The sequence below is a fragment of the Pantherophis guttatus genome, chromosome 6 (genome assembly GCF_059756535.1).
Source record: "Pantherophis guttatus breed Tessera chromosome 6, ASM5975653v1, whole genome shotgun sequence".
Classification (NCBI taxonomy): Eukaryota; Metazoa; Chordata; class Lepidosauria; order Squamata; family Colubridae; genus Pantherophis; species Pantherophis guttatus.
The window spans coordinates 45,579,095-45,599,063 of NC_142068.1; the positions used below are offsets into that span (position 1 = coordinate 45,579,095).

General features: G+C 42.0%; 1 protein-coding gene across 2 annotated transcripts in view; it reads left to right on the plus strand.

Annotated features, from left to right (window-relative positions):
* SLIT1 (slit guidance ligand 1) overlaps positions 1 to 19,969 on the plus strand; it is a 145,845-nt gene extending 125,876 nt beyond the window's left edge. Inside the window, exons 25-37 of one of the 2 annotated variants that reach the window (XR_015728626.1) lie at positions 5,091 to 5,162; positions 6,219 to 6,382; positions 7,073 to 7,197; positions 8,311 to 8,408; positions 13,068 to 13,204; positions 14,040 to 14,133; positions 14,335 to 14,472; positions 15,142 to 15,379; positions 15,492 to 15,622; positions 15,910 to 16,183; positions 16,615 to 16,903; positions 18,265 to 18,476; positions 19,081 to 19,969. Coding sequence is in view for 1 of the 2 variants with exons in the window: in XM_034439889.3 (XP_034295780.2) it covers positions 5,091 to 5,162; positions 6,219 to 6,382; positions 7,073 to 7,197; positions 8,311 to 8,408; positions 13,068 to 13,204; positions 14,040 to 14,133; positions 14,335 to 14,472; positions 15,142 to 15,379; positions 15,492 to 15,622; positions 15,910 to 16,064; positions 16,615 to 16,903; positions 18,265 to 18,476; positions 19,081 to 19,319 (2,092 nt within the window). In the remaining variant the exon portion in view is untranslated. The remainder of the gene's footprint in view (positions 1 to 5,090; positions 5,163 to 6,218; positions 6,383 to 7,072; positions 7,198 to 8,310; positions 8,409 to 13,067; positions 13,205 to 14,039; positions 14,134 to 14,334; positions 14,473 to 15,141; positions 15,380 to 15,491; positions 15,623 to 15,909; positions 16,184 to 16,614; positions 16,904 to 18,264; positions 18,477 to 19,080) is intronic. The other variant, XM_034439889.3, reaches the window with a different exon arrangement.

Here is a 19,969-nt window from a genome sequence, read left to right on the forward strand (position 1 = left end):
ACTTAAAAACTGGAGTGATTCACTTAACGGTGGCAAGAAAGGTCATAAATGGGGGCAAAACTCACTGAACAAATATTTCACTTAGCAACAGAAATTTTGGGCTCAATTGTGGTCACAATAAAGTTGAGGACTACCTGTAATTTAATTATTCTGTAGTGTAAATACAAGTAGTTCTCGAGTTATGACCATAATTAAACTGTGCAATTATAATCAGTCATAAGTTGTGATGGTTGTAAAGCAGACCATCACATAATCATCAGACCCGCTTTTATTACCCTTTTTGGAGCAGTGATTAAGTGAATGCAATGGTCGTAAAGCAAGTGCAACTCATTGTTTGTTATGGGGTATTATTTTCTCACAGGGCACTGCAAATAGCCATAAATGCAGGTTGGTTGCCAAGTGCCCAAAATATGGTCATGTAACCATGAAGGGGAACTCGGATATTGGAACTTTGGAACCAGGTCAAAAGTAGTTTTTGGGGGAAGGGGGTCCATTGTAACTTCAAACTGTTGCTAAGTGACTGGTTGTAAATTGAGAACTATTAGTATTGTTCAAGTAAATGTCTATGTTTTCCAGTTATCCATTAGATTATGAATGATGAGATTAGCACCAAAAAGGTCGTGTTACTTTTTTTACAGCACAAAGATCAATAATAAAATCCAGGGAAACTGTATCCCATAGTGTAGGATGGGAGGGGAGCAGCTGGAACAAACTAGCTGGCTTACTAAGCCCAGTCTTTGCCCAGCCGCAGGCATGACAGGATGAAGCATTGTCTTTGACATTTGACTCTTTCATTCGGATTCTAATGCAATGTTTTGAACACTCACCACACCTACCACAGCTTTATTATCATGGTAAAGTTGTAATATTTATTCCTTGAGAGGAAGAGGAAGATATAAAAGAGCATTGTGAAAGGAGTATCCATCAGTCAGATCATGGTGGAGGAGATGGCCAGAGAATATCATATTTAATCTTGCATGAGAGTGCACGTAACAGCTTTTTATATGAACTAGAAACACAGTTGACACAAAAAATGGGGAGAAAATATGTGTGCCTGATCTGACATGGAGCAAGTGTCTGAGCCTTCTGCAGTTGCTCCACACTCTTGGTGGCCTGCTCCCTCCAAGAAATACCTCCACTGTTGGAATATTGGTTTTGTGGCCCACAGATCTTTACTTGAAAATATCATTGTTTCTTTCAGTCAGGAAGAATAAGGTGAACGGTAAAAAAAAAAAAAATCCTCCCCTTCCTTTGTCAAAACCTGCAAGAGAACAGCTCTTGAAGCCGATTCTAAGGCATCAATTTCCACAGCTAAGGAGTGGGTGGGTTCTGGATGCCTGAGTAGCGCTAGGGATCAAAAGAGATTTTTCAGGGTGCTCTTGAGTACAGCATTTAAATTTCTTTCTTCAAAAGTTGATTGGTGTTAGAGTGGGTCTTCTGAAAAAAAATCAGGATGTCATCTGAATTTTAACAGGAAAACAGCTGTTAAATTTCCATGGCCCTCTTCCATTCAGATCAAACTGTAATCTCCTCTTAAGTCCAATTTAGTGAAAATGCCTGCCTTCCGAGAGTGATTCGGCAGATCTGAAATAAGAGGCATTGCATAGTGGTTGCTAATGGTTACAGAATTCAGAAGTCTGTAATTGTGTACAATTCTCAAGGAATTATCTTTTTATAAGAAACATTGGCAGACGTTGGATATGTAGAAGGGTAAATAAATCCTTTCTTCAGATTTTCACCCAGAGACTGTTCTAAAGTGATTAACTCTTTCATAGACAGAGGCTATTATCTTTTGTGGGGCATCTGCCATCTTGTGGGGCATCAGGTTTTAAGTTGACGCTACAGTCACACACCCAATGAGGAGGCAAGGCAGCTACTTCCTCTTTCACCAAAACAACAAGAAAATCAGGTACTTTTCTGGGAAGGGAGGCAATTCAGGCTGGCATAGGAGGGAGAGAAGGAAAAGAGTGGCATGTCTGTAAATGGGACTGTTGATACTTGTGAGAGAGGAGAGAAATTGCTTCCTGCATCTAATGGATAGTTGGATTTTGAATTATAGCCAGTCTATGCTGAGTATAGGAACATGTAAGGAAAATGTGATATAGAGTGGCAAAAATTCTGTATTATTATTTATTTTCAATTTGAGAATACTACACCTAAAAGAAATTGTCCTTCAATTGTCTCAACTAAAAGGGCTTTAGTACAACTCAGCACAGCCAGTTTGGGACAGTCAGCTCATTCTGTCAGCTCCCCATCACCAAGTCACTTCTGCCAAATCACTGCCGCCAAGTCACAGCAGGACAATAACGGAGGTGACCCATTTTCACACACACACACCGCTGCCTGTCTTGGCCACCACCACTGTTGTCCCTAGTCTCTTTGGCCTGGAGTTCAGAATGGTTGCAGGCACAGCGGCAGGGAAGAGGGGTTGTATGTGAAAATTGGACACACACACCCCAGCTGCCGTCACCTTCCTGCCAACTGCCTGTCACCCCTGTCCCCGGCCTCTTTGGGCCAGATCTTGGTGTAGTGGTAGTGGTGGTGATGAAAGGTGTGTGTGTGAAAATGGGAAGCCTCCAGCCACCACTGCCGCTCTGCTCTCTGCCCACCAACTGGCTCTCCCTCTGGCCAGCCATGGTGAGTTGTCCCCACAGAGAGTTGGCCGTGTGGAGTTGTCCTGCAGTGAATTGGCGGTGGCAAGCTGCTGGTGGTGTGTTGGCCGTATCAAGCTGGCCATGCGGAGTTTTCCCATTCTAACAAAGGGTTCTGTAATAACTACACGGGAAACGCAAATTAACACATTGTAGTGTCATCTATGAAGTTAGTTGTGCCGAAGTCTAAAGTGTAAAATTGTATTTCTGCATCAGCAAACAAAACAAAACAAAAAACAACAACATAGGAATATTATCTGCTGTTATTTGCCATATAAACTCTTCTTAATTTTTTTTCAGGGGCCCTGTTAAGCATCTGTCTTTCTGATGAGAGAGAAAGGCTTTCAAGATTGCCAGGCCTTTAAAGAAGACAAGATCAATTAATTGGGCACAGAAGAGATTCCAGGAATTCATATAATACTGTAGGGTAAAATAGCAGAATCTTGAAAGCCTCTCGGTTTCTCTGTGCCCCATCTTACACAAACAAGATCAAGCTATTTTGAGAGTTGGGTTATTTATGCTCTCCTTTTTTCTCAGGGCTGATTAATCTTTTCTGAAAGTTCCTTGGTGGTTTAGTCATTGTTTCTCCATTCTCAAGGCCAAGTTTACATTTCTTCTTAATAGAAACTCAATATTATGAGTTTTCAGAGTAGGTATCATTTTAAGAAATTTCCCATATTGAGGATATATCCAGAAATTAGCTGTCAGATAGGATCACACCAGAATAAGTAACACAAACTCACAATTCTCCTTCCATCTTGGGATAATGATTCATGTGTGTGCTTTCTGCAAATAAGGAGCCTAGGTGTGCATATCTGTAAAGTCAGTACTAACATCCTAGTGGTATAAACAGATATAGCTCCATTACCAATTGCAGTAAAACAAAGCAATACATGAATTCCCCAAGGGACAAGAGGGCAGAATCAATTAAGCTAGTAATCTTACAAACCTGTTTCTATTGTGCAAAATGAGACAGAATTCTTGAGAAAAATTCTTGGCAGCCTTGGGAAGTGTTGGAGGCTCTGAATTCAATGCAGAAAGTGTCATTCAGAGGAGAGGAATGGAGGATATAAATCTCATCTTCACCTAGCTTGATCATTTTCCCAGCAAGGGTTGTGTACACCCTTCACATTTCACACTTTATGACCTTAAGAGTTGTTGGGGAGGGGGGCTGTTAGTACCTGGAAAGAACTGGCACTGGATAGTTATTTTCTCTGAGATTCATGGATGGTGGATGTGATCGCCAGATTTCAGCAAATGGGCAAGCAACTCCAGTGTTGCCTTAGCCTAGGTAAAAATGGGCTGACATTGTTTGATTAAAGATAATGTTGGCCCATCTTCCAGGTAGACCTAGAAGCCATTCCATACCAGAGACACAATCCTCTCTTGGAATATAAGTGACTGAGGGTCATGGGAAAGTAATCAGTGTGATATCAAAGCTCAGGAGTGTCTAAAAATTATAAAACAACATGGCAAACTTTAACTATAAATTAAATACAATTAACAGAAAAAAAAAAGGATAGGTAAAGGCTTCTCTCTCCTTTGAACAGTTCCTAAAAGGACATTGGGTATAGGAGAAACTGGTCATACACCTTGATTAAAATCACAAACAGCATGTTAAAAAAAGCTGGGGTGCAGTAGTTAGTAGGTTGGGGCTTTTGCAGGAAGTGGGAGTAGCAGCAAAAGGCAAATGCCCAAGGAGAAATGGCAAGCATTGGGAGGCCTGTGAGACATGGTGAGGTTACGATTGGAATGAGGGAGGACTGTGGACTGAGCAATTGGCAGCTGGAGTGGCGGAGTTGATCACAGCTGGGATATCTGAGGCAGGACCCTGTGGGAACTAACTGAATGGGGATCCCTGCGAGCATAATTCGACTTGAGAGACCCATTGGTGTGGCAGGGTTGGTCTTCCTCTGGTATGGGTGAGAGCCAGTGGAGGATTGACCTGCCTGTAGAACAGAATAGAACAGAACAGAACAGAACAGAACAGAACAACAGTATTTTGGGAACTGGGTTTAGCTAATTTTTTTCTTTTTCTTCTTCTTCCTCTTCTTCCTTCCTTCCTTCCTTCCTTTGTCTTTCTTTGAGGTTTACAGAGTCAGCATATTGCTCCCAACTATATGGGTTCTCATTTTACTGAGCTCAAAAGCATGAAAGGCTGAATCAACCTTCAGCTGGTCAGGATCGAACTCCTGGCAGTGAACAGAATCAGCCTACAATACTGCATTCTAACCACTGCACCACCACAGCTCATGTGTCTAGGAATCCTGAATTCTTAGCATCCCATTAGTTTTACTACGACTAATTGCACAAAATGTAGCCTTCTAAAGATAGTAGACAACGGGTAATCACAACATGAAAAATTAGGCTCTATTTCTTCCTCTCCATAATTGGAGCTTTTGTTTGAGCATAAGAACAATTGTCTGTATTTCCATTCAGGTCTCTTCATGGAAATGATATCTCCACGCTCCCTGAAGGGATCTTTGCTGATGTTACCTCCCTATCTCATCTGTGAGTATCTGTATCATTAATGTAAGCATTTGTTCCTTTTATTCCAAATAGGGTTTTTTAGCATTTTTTTAGGATGGTGCTTGGAGATACAAAGAAGAAAGCACCATTTATTTACTTTTGTTTATTCAGCTGTGCAAAGATGCTAGGCACATGTCTTAGGTAATAACTTTCCTGGACAAAGTACTTCCAGAAATTTTGTAGGTAGCAGTGTTCTCATTAGTTCTGTAGTGATAAGAAGTGTGCTTTGCTGAAATGCGTTGAAGTTCCTTCTGGCATCTGGCATAATCAGTTAGCAGCTTAACTTAATACTCCATTGTGTGCTTACAAGGAAAATTAGCCCTTGAACCCTCTTTCCTCCCAAGAAATTGGAATGTGTATGAAGTCTTCTGCTGCAGTTCAGAAGAATAAAAGACAAAGACTTCTAGATCGAGGCCGGGTTAACACATGACTTAGCAAACTGTGATTTATAAGTTAGAACTTAGTGTGTTGAGAGAAGCCAAGCAAGTGTGTTTATTCAGTAAGACATCACTTAAGTGTGTTGGGTGAACATACCTCAAAACTTTAAAGCACCACAATAGTCCCAATTACAAAGGTTAATACAACTGGCAATGATCTTAATCTTGAGCTCATAGGGGTTTTTTCTGGTAATTGGCTAGGATATTATTCCTTAAGAATGTATATATCTTTTTAGACATATTTATGAGTGCTATCTTTGGAGGAGGAGAAAATTCTACACACACTCTCAACTTACATTCATTGCACAGTATCTGTAACGTCAGAGTATGAGTGATATGAGCATGCAACATTTTACTTGGGGCATTTACAGTAGCAGATTTAGCATCAAGTATTAAGACATCAAATAAAATGCTGAAAATAGAGACTATTCGAAATGCAACAATGTTGCATTTAAAAACAAATGGAAGTAAAAATGGGATTATTAATCAGTTCTAGGACATCTAGAGGCTTTTCTGCAGAGTGACCAGATAAAAGGTACTTGTACTTGGTTCTTGTACTTTGAATAATTATATAGACTTTATGATTCTTTCTGCTGTGCAGAGCAATTGGTGCCAACCCTCTGTATTGTGATTGCCACATGCGCTGGCTCTCAAGCTGGGTCAAAACTGGCTACAAAGAACCTGGCATTGCCCGTTGTGCTGGTCCTGCGGATATGGAAGGCAAACTTCTGCTCACAACTCCAGCTAAGAAGTTTGAATGCCAGGGTAAGATACAGAAGCCTTATAGATATAATGAGATTATAATTTCCAGAATCCCTAACATAACATAACATAAGTTATGTTATCTCATAACAGGCCTAGAGTCTGAGCCCTTTCTTCTGTGTATGTCACACCAATGTAGAATTCTTTGAAAAGTTCTTTTACTTTTTCCTGTGAAAACTATTCCTATGAAAGAAATTTGGGGGGGGGGGACCCTGCTTGCTTTGCAGAAAATTAAACTATTTTAACACCAGGACTCAGTATTATGCCTAGGAATAGGTGAATGGGTGTTCTTTTCAGCCATTATCCACTTTTTATATTGTATAAAATATTGTATAAAATACAATAAAATTGTATATTGTATATTGTATGTATATACCCTGTTTCCCCAAAAATAAGACATCCCCTGATAATAAGCCCAATCGGGCTTTTGAGCGCATGGCAATTAGGCCAAGAGCTTATTTCAGGGTTCAAAAAAAATGTAAGACAGGGTCTTATTTTCGGGGAAACATGGTATATACACAAATTTGTCAGAGACCCCATGGTTTCAGCTGTTGGGAAAACGGCAATTCCTTTGAAGAGATACTGATCAGGAAGCACACGATCTTTATAGTCAGATATAAGAAATGTGTCTTTAGTTATTTCAGCTATATTTCCTTAGTCTTATTCATGCAATGTCTTTTTTCATCTATGTAGGACCTCCCTTACCGGTCATCCAGGCCAAGTGTAACCCCTGTCTCTCCAATCCCTGCCAAAACAGGGGCAGTTGTCAAAGAGATCCTCTGGGCTCCTATCACTGTGTCTGTCCCAGTGGTTATAAGGTAAGTATGGTGAAAGGCAGGTGGGTGGGTCACCTAGGAAAAAAAGGGAGTGGGTTTGCTGCCTATTTAAAGTCATATCTTGCCAAGCCTCAGACAGCTGACAAATTTAAGAAGTGAAACCTACATGGATTCAAAAAGATATATATAAAATGTTAGACTGGGTGGTAAACTTCTACATGGGAAATGCTGTGTTCCCACAACACTTTTAACCAAGTTAATGAAAGACATAAGTTCATTCATACAAAATGCTGAGGTTTGCCTTTTTGTGGCTTTGAATGTTGTGCAATACTCTGGATTATTTTATGTTTCAGTGTAGATTGTCCTCGACTTACAACAGTTTGTTTGGTGACTGTTCGAAGTTACAACAGCACTGAAAAAGGCAATTTATGATCACTTTCCACACCTTCAGCTGTTGCAGCTTGCCCGTGGTCATGTGATCAAAATTCAGATCTTGGCAACTGATTCATATTTATGACGGTTATGGTGTTCCAGGTTATGTAATAATCTTTTATGACCCAACAAGAAAAGTCAGTGGGGAAACCAATTCACTTAACAGCCATGCTACCAACAACTGCAGTGACTCACTTAACAACTGTGGCAATAAAGATCGTAAAATGGGGCAACATTCACTTAATAACTGTCTCGCTTAGCAACAGAAATGTTGGGCTTAATTGTGGTCATAAATTGAGGTCTACCTGCATTGTACAAACTCAGAAAATGGGTCAGTTCAGTAGTGAAGTTAAACATGTTCTGTGAACACAACCAATTGTTCCTTTGACATTGAGCAAAAAAAAAAAGAAGAAGAAAGAAACGAGGAGAGCTATTTCTGTTAAGAAAAATAATTTAAAAGTTCAGGAAATTTTATATATAACAAGTTAGTCTTGTTTCACTGTACATAGATGGTTGGTGAGCAAGTAATTGGTTTTCAGAACTTGTATTGGGCAGAACTTTTCCATTTAAAGCAGGGGTTTCCAACCTTGGCAATTTTAAGACTTGTGGACTTCAACTCCCAGAGTTCCTCAGCCAGCAATGGGAGTTGAAGTCCAGAAATCTTAAAGTTGCCAAGGTTGGAGATTTAAAGTGTGATTGTTTCATTTTATTTCCTTATCTCAGGGCAAATACTGCGACCTATCTGTTGATGGTTGCTCCGACAGACCCTGTGAGAATGGTGGGACCTGCCTGTCTCAAGAAGGAGATGGAGCCAGCTTTAAGTGAGTGGTGGCAGTTTAAGATTTCAGAAAGAGTCTCTGACCTAAAATGGAAAAAAAAAAATCTTGGTTAGCTGCAATACATTATCTGCCAAGAACCCTGGCAGAAACCTATTACAAAATTGCCAGATGTCAAACTAAAATAAATCCAGTTCCATTTTCTCCCTTAAGCCAGAAATAGACCCTGAAAAGTATTGGGAAGTGTTTATTCAGTGTTAATCATATATACTTGCACTCCATGACTTAGGGGACAGGAGAGGTTATTGGTACATGGTCTGATTCTGCAGGCAATTTATTTCTATAACTATGGCTTGGGATTTGGGAGAAAAGCCACTGGAATACATGTATCCCAATGGATTATCAACTGTTTCAGTTTTTTGATACTCTGAACCTTGATGTGTACCCTCCCACTCTCCTCCTCAGAATACAGTGTGGGTGGCTTTCTGGGAAACATACCATAATTAGTAGCTTGAAATAAACTGCATGCAGCAGAGAAAAAATGGGGGCCCTATCCGATCTGTACATTCAATTTGCTAAACTGCTAAATGGCTTTTCATCATATCACCATATCAACATAGCATCTTTAAAAGCCAGCACATAATGTCCCTTGGGAATAACAAAGATTTTTCCCTACACATGCCACTCGTTATTATCCCTTTGTAGAAAGATAGCAAGAAGGAACATGAATGTTTTGATCAAGGGCATCAGAGCTGACAACTCCCTGCCTTTGTTAGGCAAGGTCATCAGTTTTTTTCTGTCTTTGCTTCTTCCTCTAAAGTCCATGCAATAGAAATGCAAATGCCACCATATTATGCAACTCACAATATCTCACAACCTTCATCTACAATATTCTCCTCTACTTTACATGAATGTGTATCTGTTTGAAGGTGTCTCATATATAAATTAGTGTATTCTATGAATCTCCATTATTATACGTGTGGTTCAAACAGGATTGCCTCAAGAAGTACCACGTATAGTCCTCAAACACAGCTACGGAGGTTGCTTTGAAAACTTAAGAAATAGTTAAAATAATAATCTACAACTTCCCCTGCATTGGAATAGATTTAAGGAAGTTAACTGAATAATAATTTATTATTATTATTATTTTTATTAGTCATATTTCTATGCCGCCCACTCTCCGAGGACTCTGGGTGGCTTACACCAAAGACAGTATACTAAATAGCATATTGCCCCATAACAATCTGGGTCCTCATTTTACCCACCTTGGAAGGATGGAAGGCTGAGTCAACCTTGAGCTGGTGAGATTTGATCCGCTGATCTGTTGAACTAGCAGTCAGCTGAAGTAGCTGCAGTACTGCACTCTAACCACTGCGCCACCTCGGATAATAATAACAACAACAACAACAACAACTTTATTGTCATTGTACGTGTATACACAGTATACCCATACAACGAAATTCGCTTAACACCCAAAGACCAGGTCCAACACACATAACAATCCCCAAACAAACTCCCACCCTCCACAAATTCCCCACCGCTAAACCACCCAAACATCCACACAACAGACCAAGTAATCCGTGGATGAGGCATCAGAGGTGGCTCGGGAGTTCATGGCTTCCATGACGGCCATGGACCTGACCCAGTTAGTTCAAGGCCCCACTCACATAGGGGGACACACTCTGGACTTGATTTTTGTCTCTGGTCAGTGGTTGAATGATCTTGGTAGAGGGGAACTAGACATTAAACCCTTGTCATGGACAGATCATTCGCTCCTTCACTTGGATTTTCCTATCGCTTCCCCCCACCGCAGGGAGACGGAACCGACCAGATGGTTCCGTCCCAGGCGCCTGATGGATCCCGAAACGTTCCTGACAGAGCTTGGGCCATTTCCTGAGACTCTGACACACGACTCGACTGAAGAGCTGGTGGCCGCCTGGGAGAGTGCGGCCGCTGGAGCTTTGGATCGCGTCGTGCCTTTGCGGCCTCTGACCCGATGCCGATCTCAATTGGCTCCTTGGTTCTCTGAGGAGCTGAGAGAGATGAAGCATCAGAAAAGGCCCCCAGAGAGCATTTGGAAGACTAGTCAATCCGATTCCGACCGGACACAGGTGAGGTCTTATGTCAAGACCTACCTAGTGGCAATAAAAGCGGCAAAATCTAACCATTTTTCCGCTCTTACCGCATCTGCAGAGAACCGCCCAGCCACCCTGTTTAGGGTGACCCACTCCCTTCTTCGGGGGGGAGTGCGGGAAGATCCCTTGCAGGGTCTTGCTGAGGATTTTGTGCAATTCCTGCATGATAAAGTCGCCCGGATTCGGGATGGCTTGGACTCCGATTGGATGAGTCCAGGGGAGGAGACGAGGGTAGGTCTTGAGAATATTATCTGGGAGGAGTTTGATCCTGTGGCTCCCGAGGATGTGGACAGGGTTCTGGGTAAGATTAGTGCCGCCATGTGTTTATTGGACCCGTGTCCCTCCTGCTTGGTACTGGCCTCCCAGGAGGTTACACGAGTCTGGCTCCAGGGGATTATAACTGCTTCTTTGAGTGAGGGTGCCTTTCCTGCCGCCTTGAAAGAGGCGGTGGTGAGGCCCCTCCTCAAGAAGCCTTCCCTGGACCAGGCTGAATTAGCCAACTACCGTCCGGTCTCAAACCTTCGTTTTGTGGCGAAGGTTGTTGAGAGCATGGTGGCACGACAGCTTCCCCGACACCTGGATGAAGCTATCTATCTGGACCCGTGCCAGTCGGGCTTCAGGCAGGGGTACAGCACAGAAACGGCATTGGTCGCGTTGGTGGATGATCTCTGGAGGGCTCGGGACAGGGGTTGCTCCTCTGTCCTAGTCCTATTAGATCTCTCAGCGGCTTTTGATACCATCGACCATGGTATCATGCTGCAGCGGTTGAGGGGGTTAGGAATAGGGGGCACCGTTTTGCGGTGGTTCTCCTCCTTCCTCTCCGACTGCTCGCAGTTTGTGTTGGCAGGGGGGCAGAGATCGACCTCGAGGCACCTCGCATGGGGAGTGCTGCAAGGGTCGGTCCTCTCGCCCCTTCTGTTCAACATTTATGTGAAGCCGCTGGGTGAGATCATCCATGGTTTTGGGGTGAAGTGTCATCTGTACGCTGATGATACTCAGCTGTACATCTCCACCCCAGACCACCCCAACGATGCCCTTAATGTGATGTCTCGCTGCCTGGAGGCCGTGCGGGTCTGGATGGGAAGGAACACGCTCAGACTCAACCCCTCCAAGACCGAGTGGCTGTGGCTGCCGGCATCCCAATATAGTCAGCAGGTGCCATCGCTGACTATTGGGGGTGAATCTTTGCCCCCCACAGAGAGGGCTCGCAATCTGGGTGTCCTCCTGGATGCACGGCTGTCTTTAGAAGAGCATATGACGGCCGTGGCCAGGGGGGCCTTTTATCAGGTTTGCCTGATTCGCCAGTTGCAGCCCTTTCTGGACCGGAACGCCTTGCGCACAGTCACTCACGCCCTTGTCACCTCCCGGCTGGACTATTGTAATGCTCTCTACATGGGGCTCCCCTTGAAGAGCACTCGGAGGCTCCAACTGGTCCAGAATGCGGCCGCGTGGGTGGTTATGGGTGCAACTCATTGTGCCCATGTGACACCCCTCCTGCGCGAGCTGCACTGGCTTCCAGTGGTCTTCCGGGTGCGATTCAAGGTGCTGGTTACCACCTTTAAAGCACTCCATGGCATAGGACCCGGGTACCTTCGAGACCGACTTCTGCCACCAATAGCCTCCCACCGGCCAGTTCGCTCCCACAGAGAGGGTCTCCTCAGGGTGCCATCAGCCAAGTTATGTCGGCTGGCGACACCCAGGGGGAGAGCCTTCTCTGTGGGAGCCCCAGCCCTGTGGAATGAACTGCCCCCGGAAATACGTAAGATCCCCGACCTCCGGGTATTTCGCTGTGCACTGAAGACCCTGTTGTTCCGACAGGCCGGGCTATCGACATGATAATTTTAAATTGGGGTATTTTAAATTTCTGGGGTTTTAAATGGAGCCAAATTTATTTAATAATTTTAAATTTTAAATTGATGTTTGTCTTGTGTTTTTAAATAAGCTGTACACCGCCCTGAGTCCTTCGGGAGAAGGGCGGTATAGAAATAAAATAATTATTATTATTATTATTATTATTATTATTATTATTATTATTATTATTATTATTATTATTATTATTATTATTCTGTCCAACAGCTCATTGATGGTGGCCCTTGAGTTCATTGTTGAGTGCAATTATAGCTCTGGGATAAAAACTATTCAGAAAACATGTGATCCAAGTTTTAATTGTAATTGAAAAATAACTCAGGATCAGGATTCTCACATTTGTGCTTTTCTCTAGTTCTTTCCAAAGGCTCTGCTTTTTCTTTTTGATGCTAACATCGAAGACCGCAGTAGGATGCCATTCCATCTGTCCCAGTACTTAAAGCAGCTTTAGCTCGTTTTCAGTTCAGGGCCTTCTGGAGTGGTGCAACTATCTCCTGCAGTTGGAGGCCAAAATGCTTGGTGTATAAGATGGATAACAAGATGGAACACTGAGAATTATGAAGATACTGAACCCAGTTTCAAAAAAGAAGTAGCATCCCTATTTTTCATCTTTCTTAAAATTTAGATAAGGGTATAAATTCTAGAAAAGCCTAAAAGAAAATGTTTCAAAGTATCAAATAGCTCTTATTTTCCTTATTCATAGATGTGCTTGTGTAGATGGATTTGAAGGTCCAAGATGTAATCTGAAGACGAATAGTTGCAACAACAGTTGCAAGAATGGGGGCACATGTGTTAATGGGTCCTCTAACCACACATGCTTGTGCCTACCCTTCTATACAGGTATGACTTCAATTGTAAGCTACTGCTTATAGTGGGGGAGGGGGGGTTACAGAGCTTCTGCTTTTATTTCTGAAGAGAGCAAAATTGTCATAGTGTCTAAAGTGACCTTATATGGTGTTGGGAATGGGGAGGTCCATATCCAGACTACTAATATGATTTTATTATCCATCCCTTCTTATAAATTGAGAGGATTATATTGGATAATTATGTTAAATGTATCCTATTTTGGCAAATGTTTGTTTTTACCTTTTCTTAAGTGCAGAAAACAGCTAGTGAAAAGATAAGCTGCTTCATTCTCCTCATGATTAATTCTTCAGAATTGCTATAGACAGTGGAGATATTTTCTGTTGGCTGGTATCTTACTAAATTTGACATTTGGAAGAGGAAGGGAAAGGAGTGAGTAGGCTTTCTGGCCTAATAGTCAAAATACTTATGTATAATGTGTAGCTCCTTGCATGACCTCAAAAAGTTGAATGGTTTCTGCATAATAGAAAAAAAAAACATCTGTTTATTTTAATGTCACAGAATTTACTTATTGTGCATAGCTATCCTGAAAAAAAATGCAAGTCAACCACCTGAATTGGCTAACATAAAAAGGATCAGGGATATTTCAGCTTTTGAATGACTGAATGTTTCCATCTCATAGGTCCAAAAGGCAAAGATTTTAGCAATACATGTTTTTGTTCACTAATGCTATAATGCAAATAGGGATTCTTGAGGTCAAATATGGGCTTTCCTCCTTTCTATGTACCATTTCTTTGGGGCAGAATGAGGCAAATTCAAGGAGAGACACTATTTGTTATGCTTCTACCTTATCTCTGTATTTTTCCCACAGGGACATATTGTGAACAGCCGATGGATGTATGTTCCCCTGAGCTCAGCCCCTGCCAGCATAATGCCATATGTAGAGTCTCCCTTGATGGACCCAAGTGAGTGAGGGAAAGAGTGGAGTTTGGGGAGAAGAAAAAGATTTAAAAACAAGTGGAGGACATGAATGTGTATCAAATAATGTATAGTGGAGTTAGGAAAAACACAGTTATATTCATTGCCTCAGCCATTTCCTTGCTGTTCTTTTGAGCACTAGCCAGGCCCTCTCAATGACTGGATCGCATTCTTGTTCCTGCTTCCAGGTGTGAATGTATGCCTGGTTATGCGGGAGATAATTGCAGTGTGGACTACAATGACTGCCTAAACCACCAATGCCAGAACAATGCCAAGTGTTTTGATGAACCAAATGGTTATTCCTGTCTTTGTACTGGTGGTTTCAGGTAAGGATGCTAGATGGAGATATTGCCAGAATTCACATAATTTCTACAAAAATACCAAGTGTTCTGCAAAGCTCAGGACCGAGGTTTGCCCTTTATTGGATGATTGATCCTTTTCCCAGTTGCCTGAAATATAGTCAGGAGAAAGAAATGTAACAAAAGGAGTAGTGTTTGCAAAAACATAAAAGTAGTGACCAAACTTATTAGTAACTAGTTGTTTCCAGAGCGGCTTCATTACCCTTGCAAGACGGCGATCCCGTAGCATTTTTCATGTGCTTTCAACAACAGGTTGATCACAATGCCACCTGTTTATTTGAAATCTTATCCAATTTGTTTCAAGAAGCAGTGTCCAAAAATAGATGCCACAGCATTCTCCTTCCAGTATGGTTGGACCATATTTTTATTAAGTCAGGAAATAGCAGACAGCAAGTTGAACAACAAATCTGATTTCCTGGGATGCAAAATATATGATTACTTGAATTATGAGAAAATATTAATAGAATTTATACACCTGGGTGATGCCAATGATGGTTTATGAGATGCTGAAAATGAGGGATCCATTTAGAACATTGGAATGATAAGGGAACACATCCTGCTTCCAAAAATGTATCAATTTCAATAGCTGATTCTGGCAATAAACTTGTGCCCTGTTGTATGCTTGCTTCATTCTAGTGGTCAGCTCTGTGAGATCCCATCTCATGGCTCCTTTCAGTCCAGTCCCTGTGAGAGAGTGGAGTGCCAGAATGGTGCCAACTGTGTGGAGCTAGGCAATCGTGCCTTATGCCAGTGCCTTCCTGGCTTTGGAGGGCTCAAATGCGAGAAGCTACTGAGTGTCAATTTTGTGGATAGGGACACATACCTACAATTCACAGACTTACAGAATTGGCCCACTGCCAATATTACTCTGCAGGTAAAAGAGATTTAAGTCTCTGCCCCAGCCCTCCAAGAAGAAGCATTATCTACTTTCTAGTACAATGTTGGTTTTCCTATCTGTTGTTTTCCCACTCCCTTGTTGTCTGCAGGTCTCCACAGCTGAAGATAATGGGATTCTATTGTATAACGGGGACACTGACCACATGGCAGTGGAACTTTATCAAGGCCATGTGCGTGTCAGCTATGATCCAGGCAGTTACCCTAGCTCAGCTCTTTATAGGTAGCTCTTTGATTTCTCATTCAAACAAAGGGCAGTTTGATGAAATATGAGCAAATTTGTCTGCATGATCCTACAATCTGCACACTGACTTTTGGGGGTGAAGGGGAGATGCTAAGGTTTAGATCAGGGTCCAACAACGTATGTTGAGAGTTGATGTAGAAAGGAGAGCGTGATCTTTAAAGAGAGTGTTGAATGAATGTTGGGTGATCAAGATTGTAGATGTTAAGATGTCATGAAAATAATGTCTACAAGAGCCTTTCTCATCCCATCTCTCTCTTTTCTCCCAGTGCAGAGACCATCAATGATGGACAGTTCCATACAGTGGAACTGGTAACATTTGAGCGGATGGTAAACCTATCTATCGATGGAGGTGATCCCATGACCATGGATAGCTTTGGCAAGGCCCACACTCTGAATTCTGAGGCTCCACTCTATGTGGGGGGTAGGACTGCAATCTCTGTTGGGGAACAGGGAAGCAATATCCTGCTGAAACCAGAGAGAGCATCAGTTCTTTCCAACACTTCCACACTTTTACAAGGAGGCTACCATATGGACTAGGAGGTTCTAATAATTCTTAGTTTGGACCATTTATACACTATCAATTGGGAGAAGGAGGAAGAGAAGGAATTTTTTCTTTCTCCTTTTCAGAACAGAGGCCAATATGTAGAGAGTCAAGGAGACAAGAGGGCCACTGGCAGGTGGAACGAAGTAGTGTAATTGTCTGGGCTCAGTATTCCCTAAATTGATATCTCTGGCTTTAACATTTTTCTACAATATACTAGGCCAGTCTTCTCCAACTTGCTATGCTCCAAATAATTTATGAAATTGATTAAATTGCAGTCCCAGCATGTTTAAAGTGTATCAGTTTGGGAAAAGCGGAGGCTGAGACTTTCAAAGTTTATTTCCTTACATCAGTCATGTTCTTACTCACCAGCACTCTGATCTTTTTTTCTTCCCTGCCTGATGTTGCTCCTATGGCCCTCTCTCACCAGGCATGCCAGTGGATGTGAATTCTGCTGCCTTTCGAGTTTGGCAAATCTTGAATGGTTCCAGCTTCCATGGATGTATCCGCAATTTATACATCAACAATGAATTACAAGACTTTACTAAGACTCAGATGAAACCAGGAGTTGTTCCTGGTTGTGAACCTTGCCGCAAGCTCTATTGCATGCATGGCATTTGCCAACCCAACACTGCTCATGGACCCATTTGTTACTGTGAGTCAGGCTGGACTGGCCCCCATTGTGACCAGCCCATTATTAACCCTTGCCAGGGACACAAGTAAGTACAAGTGTTAAAATTCTTTTCTGCTAGATCTGGGGAATACAATCTTTTTTTGGGGGGCGGGGGGGAGAGCAAATGTGGAATTATGAGAACACTCACAGGACATCTGCCATAGGAATCTTGCCTATTCATAGCTGCTATGACATATGTGGCCAGTCACAAAATATCCAGGAGAAAAAAGAATCCTGGATATGCTCTATCTTCCCAGTGGGGCCTTTGATAATGGACTTTGATGTGTGAGAAAAGAAAATGTGCTTGTTTCAGCCATCACATACCAGTTAAGTCAACAAAACCTGGAACATTTTGGTTATGAGTTTTAAAATAATAGATGCTACAGGTAGCTCCATTATCTTGTGGTATTTTAACTTCTAATTTCATTTTGTTTTAATTAGAATTATTTATAAAGAAAATCAGGTGGTCAGAAAATGTGGTTGGCACTAAGTGAAGTGTACAAGGGCCTGTTAGAGCCAGTTTGCTCTAGTGGTTAAAGCACCAGGCTAGAAAGCAGGAGACCGTGAGTTCTAGTCCCACCTTAGCCATGAAAGCCAGCTGGATGACCTTGGGCCAGTCACTTTGTCTCAGCCCAACTCACCTCACAGGGCTGTTGCTGTGAGAAAAAAATAGGAGGAAGGTGTGTTGAATAGGTTTGCTGCCTTGAGCTATTTGTAAAAATAATAAAGGTGGGATACAAATAAATAGATAAATATTACTGTCCATTGCATGAAACTATCCCTGCAAATCAGGTATCTCATTACAATGCTGTGAGCAAAAAACATGTATTGAGAGTATCTTCATTGCTGAAAGATTTATGTCATACATGGATCCCTAAGTTACTAATTGTCTCCGATTGAAGATAGTAGGGAAGAGTTGAAAAGTGATACTGGCTTAAGTGCAATTACATGTATCTATTTTATTTTATTTATTTATTTAATTTTGTCGAGTACATATTAGATAATATATATAAGTATAAGCATGAATTGAATACATAAAATGAATACAATTAAAGGGAACATTAGGACAGGGATGGTAGGCATGCTGGTGCTCTTATGCACACTCCCTACAGACCTCTTAGGAATGGGGTGAGGTCAACAGTAGACAGTTTTAGGTTAAAGTTTAGGGGGTTTGGGGATGAGACCACAGAGTCTGGTAGTGCATTCCAGGCATTAGCAACTCTGTTACTGAAGTCATATTTTCTGCAATCGAGTTTGGAGCAGTTCACTTTAAGTTTGTATCTATTGTGTGTTCGTGTATTGTTGTGGTTGAAGCTGAAGTACTCGTTGACAGGTAGGACATTGTAGCTTTATTTATCTACCTAGCTTTATTTATCTACCTAGCTTAATGTCTCACTTTATCTTCAGGTGTGAACATGGAATCTGTATGCCTCTTGATGCACTTTCCTATAGTTGCCAGTGCCAAGATGGTTACAAAGGAGCCTTATGCAACCAGGAACTTGAACTACGTAACCCATGCAAGAGCCTGGAGTGTGTTCATGGTCAGTGCCAGATCTCAGATGCAGGAGAGGCCTATTGTGAATGCAACTCAGGATTTGATGGGGATTTCTGTGATCAAGGTTAGAAACATTTGTTTCCATATGTGTTGACCATTAATAAATAATGACACTAAGGGAATTTCCCTTCTGTGCAAAAAGTTAGGTTAACATTTTTGCTGGCAAGTCATATTAACCCAGTCCTCTGTGAATGATAGAAACCTTATTCAGGAATCAACTTCCTCCTGGAAGTGAACATTCTAGCAAGTAAAATATTGTTTCTCTGAGATGATAGGAAAGCTTCTTGGCACATCAGCTGCAGCATAGGAGGTCCCTGTAAGCAGTTTCTTCCAACTATGGTAGTTATAAGTGACTTGAATAATGAAGGAACATGAGCAATGCAGCCACAATTCCTGGGGTTTAAAATCTAGAATGATTCTTTACTGTCAACAAAATTATATCTTCTATTTCCATTGGAGAAAGCAGAGGCATAAGTAAATAGTGCTTTTCTGAGTCTGTCTCTAAACTATTGGAAGCCTCAACAAAAACAAGTATGACAACAGATAGCAGAGCATTATTTTAGATGCCCTTCGCTAGAATCCCCCATTTCATGAGGATAATGACTATGACAATAAAATCATGACATTCTTAAAGTCATCCTTTTGTCTGACCTTTCTGTTTTCCCCAGAATCAGAGTGTCGGGGAGAGGCTGTGCGAGATTTCCATCAAGTCCAGCGAGGTTATGCCATTTGCCAGACAACACGCCCAGTGTCCTGGATGGATTGCCAGGGATCATGCCCAGGATTAGGCTGCTGTGGAGGACTGCGTCTTAAGCGCAAGAAATATACCTTTGAGTGCAGCGATGGCTCATCCTTTGTGGAGGAAGTGGAAAAACCTAGCAAATGTGGCTGTTCCCATTGCATGTAGTCTCCGGTGAAGGGCAGGCCATAGCCAGAGACCTAAGGGTGAGACCTGCCCTAGCAGAAGCCTTGGGAACAGTCAGGAATCTGAGCAGTTCCTTTATTATGGTCATGGTGGTTATTCAGGACAGAAGAGACAAAGGTGTAGATAAAAGCGGTTTGTTTGTTGTTGTTTTTTGCTGGCAAATCCAGCTGAACAGATGTATTTATATCCAGCACGGATTCTACCTGGGGCCACTGATTGGGCACACCATGGATTCTTATTGAAGATCTCTACAATTGTTTTTGCTGCCCAATGTAATGTCCTAAGAACCATGCCCATGGGTCATGCCTGGCCTCAGGAACCAGTCATTTTGTATCTTTTGTACCTTAACTGGAATCTCCTAGCTGCACCATTTTTTTTTCTTCTGTTGGCCAATTCTACTTTTTCTCTTATCGAGTAGCTTCTCTTATTCTCATTCTTAGTACCTGCTCATGGTAACTTCATCTTCTGTTTATGGGGCTAAATTGCAAGCAGTACAGTGACCAGGAGCAAAGGGAACATTGTTACAAGACTAGAAAAGAAAAAAATACTTAAGAAATTGAGGAAGGAATTGTTGCTGCCTACAGCTTAATGGTTATAAAACACTGAGGAATAAAAACAGCTTAGACATGCAA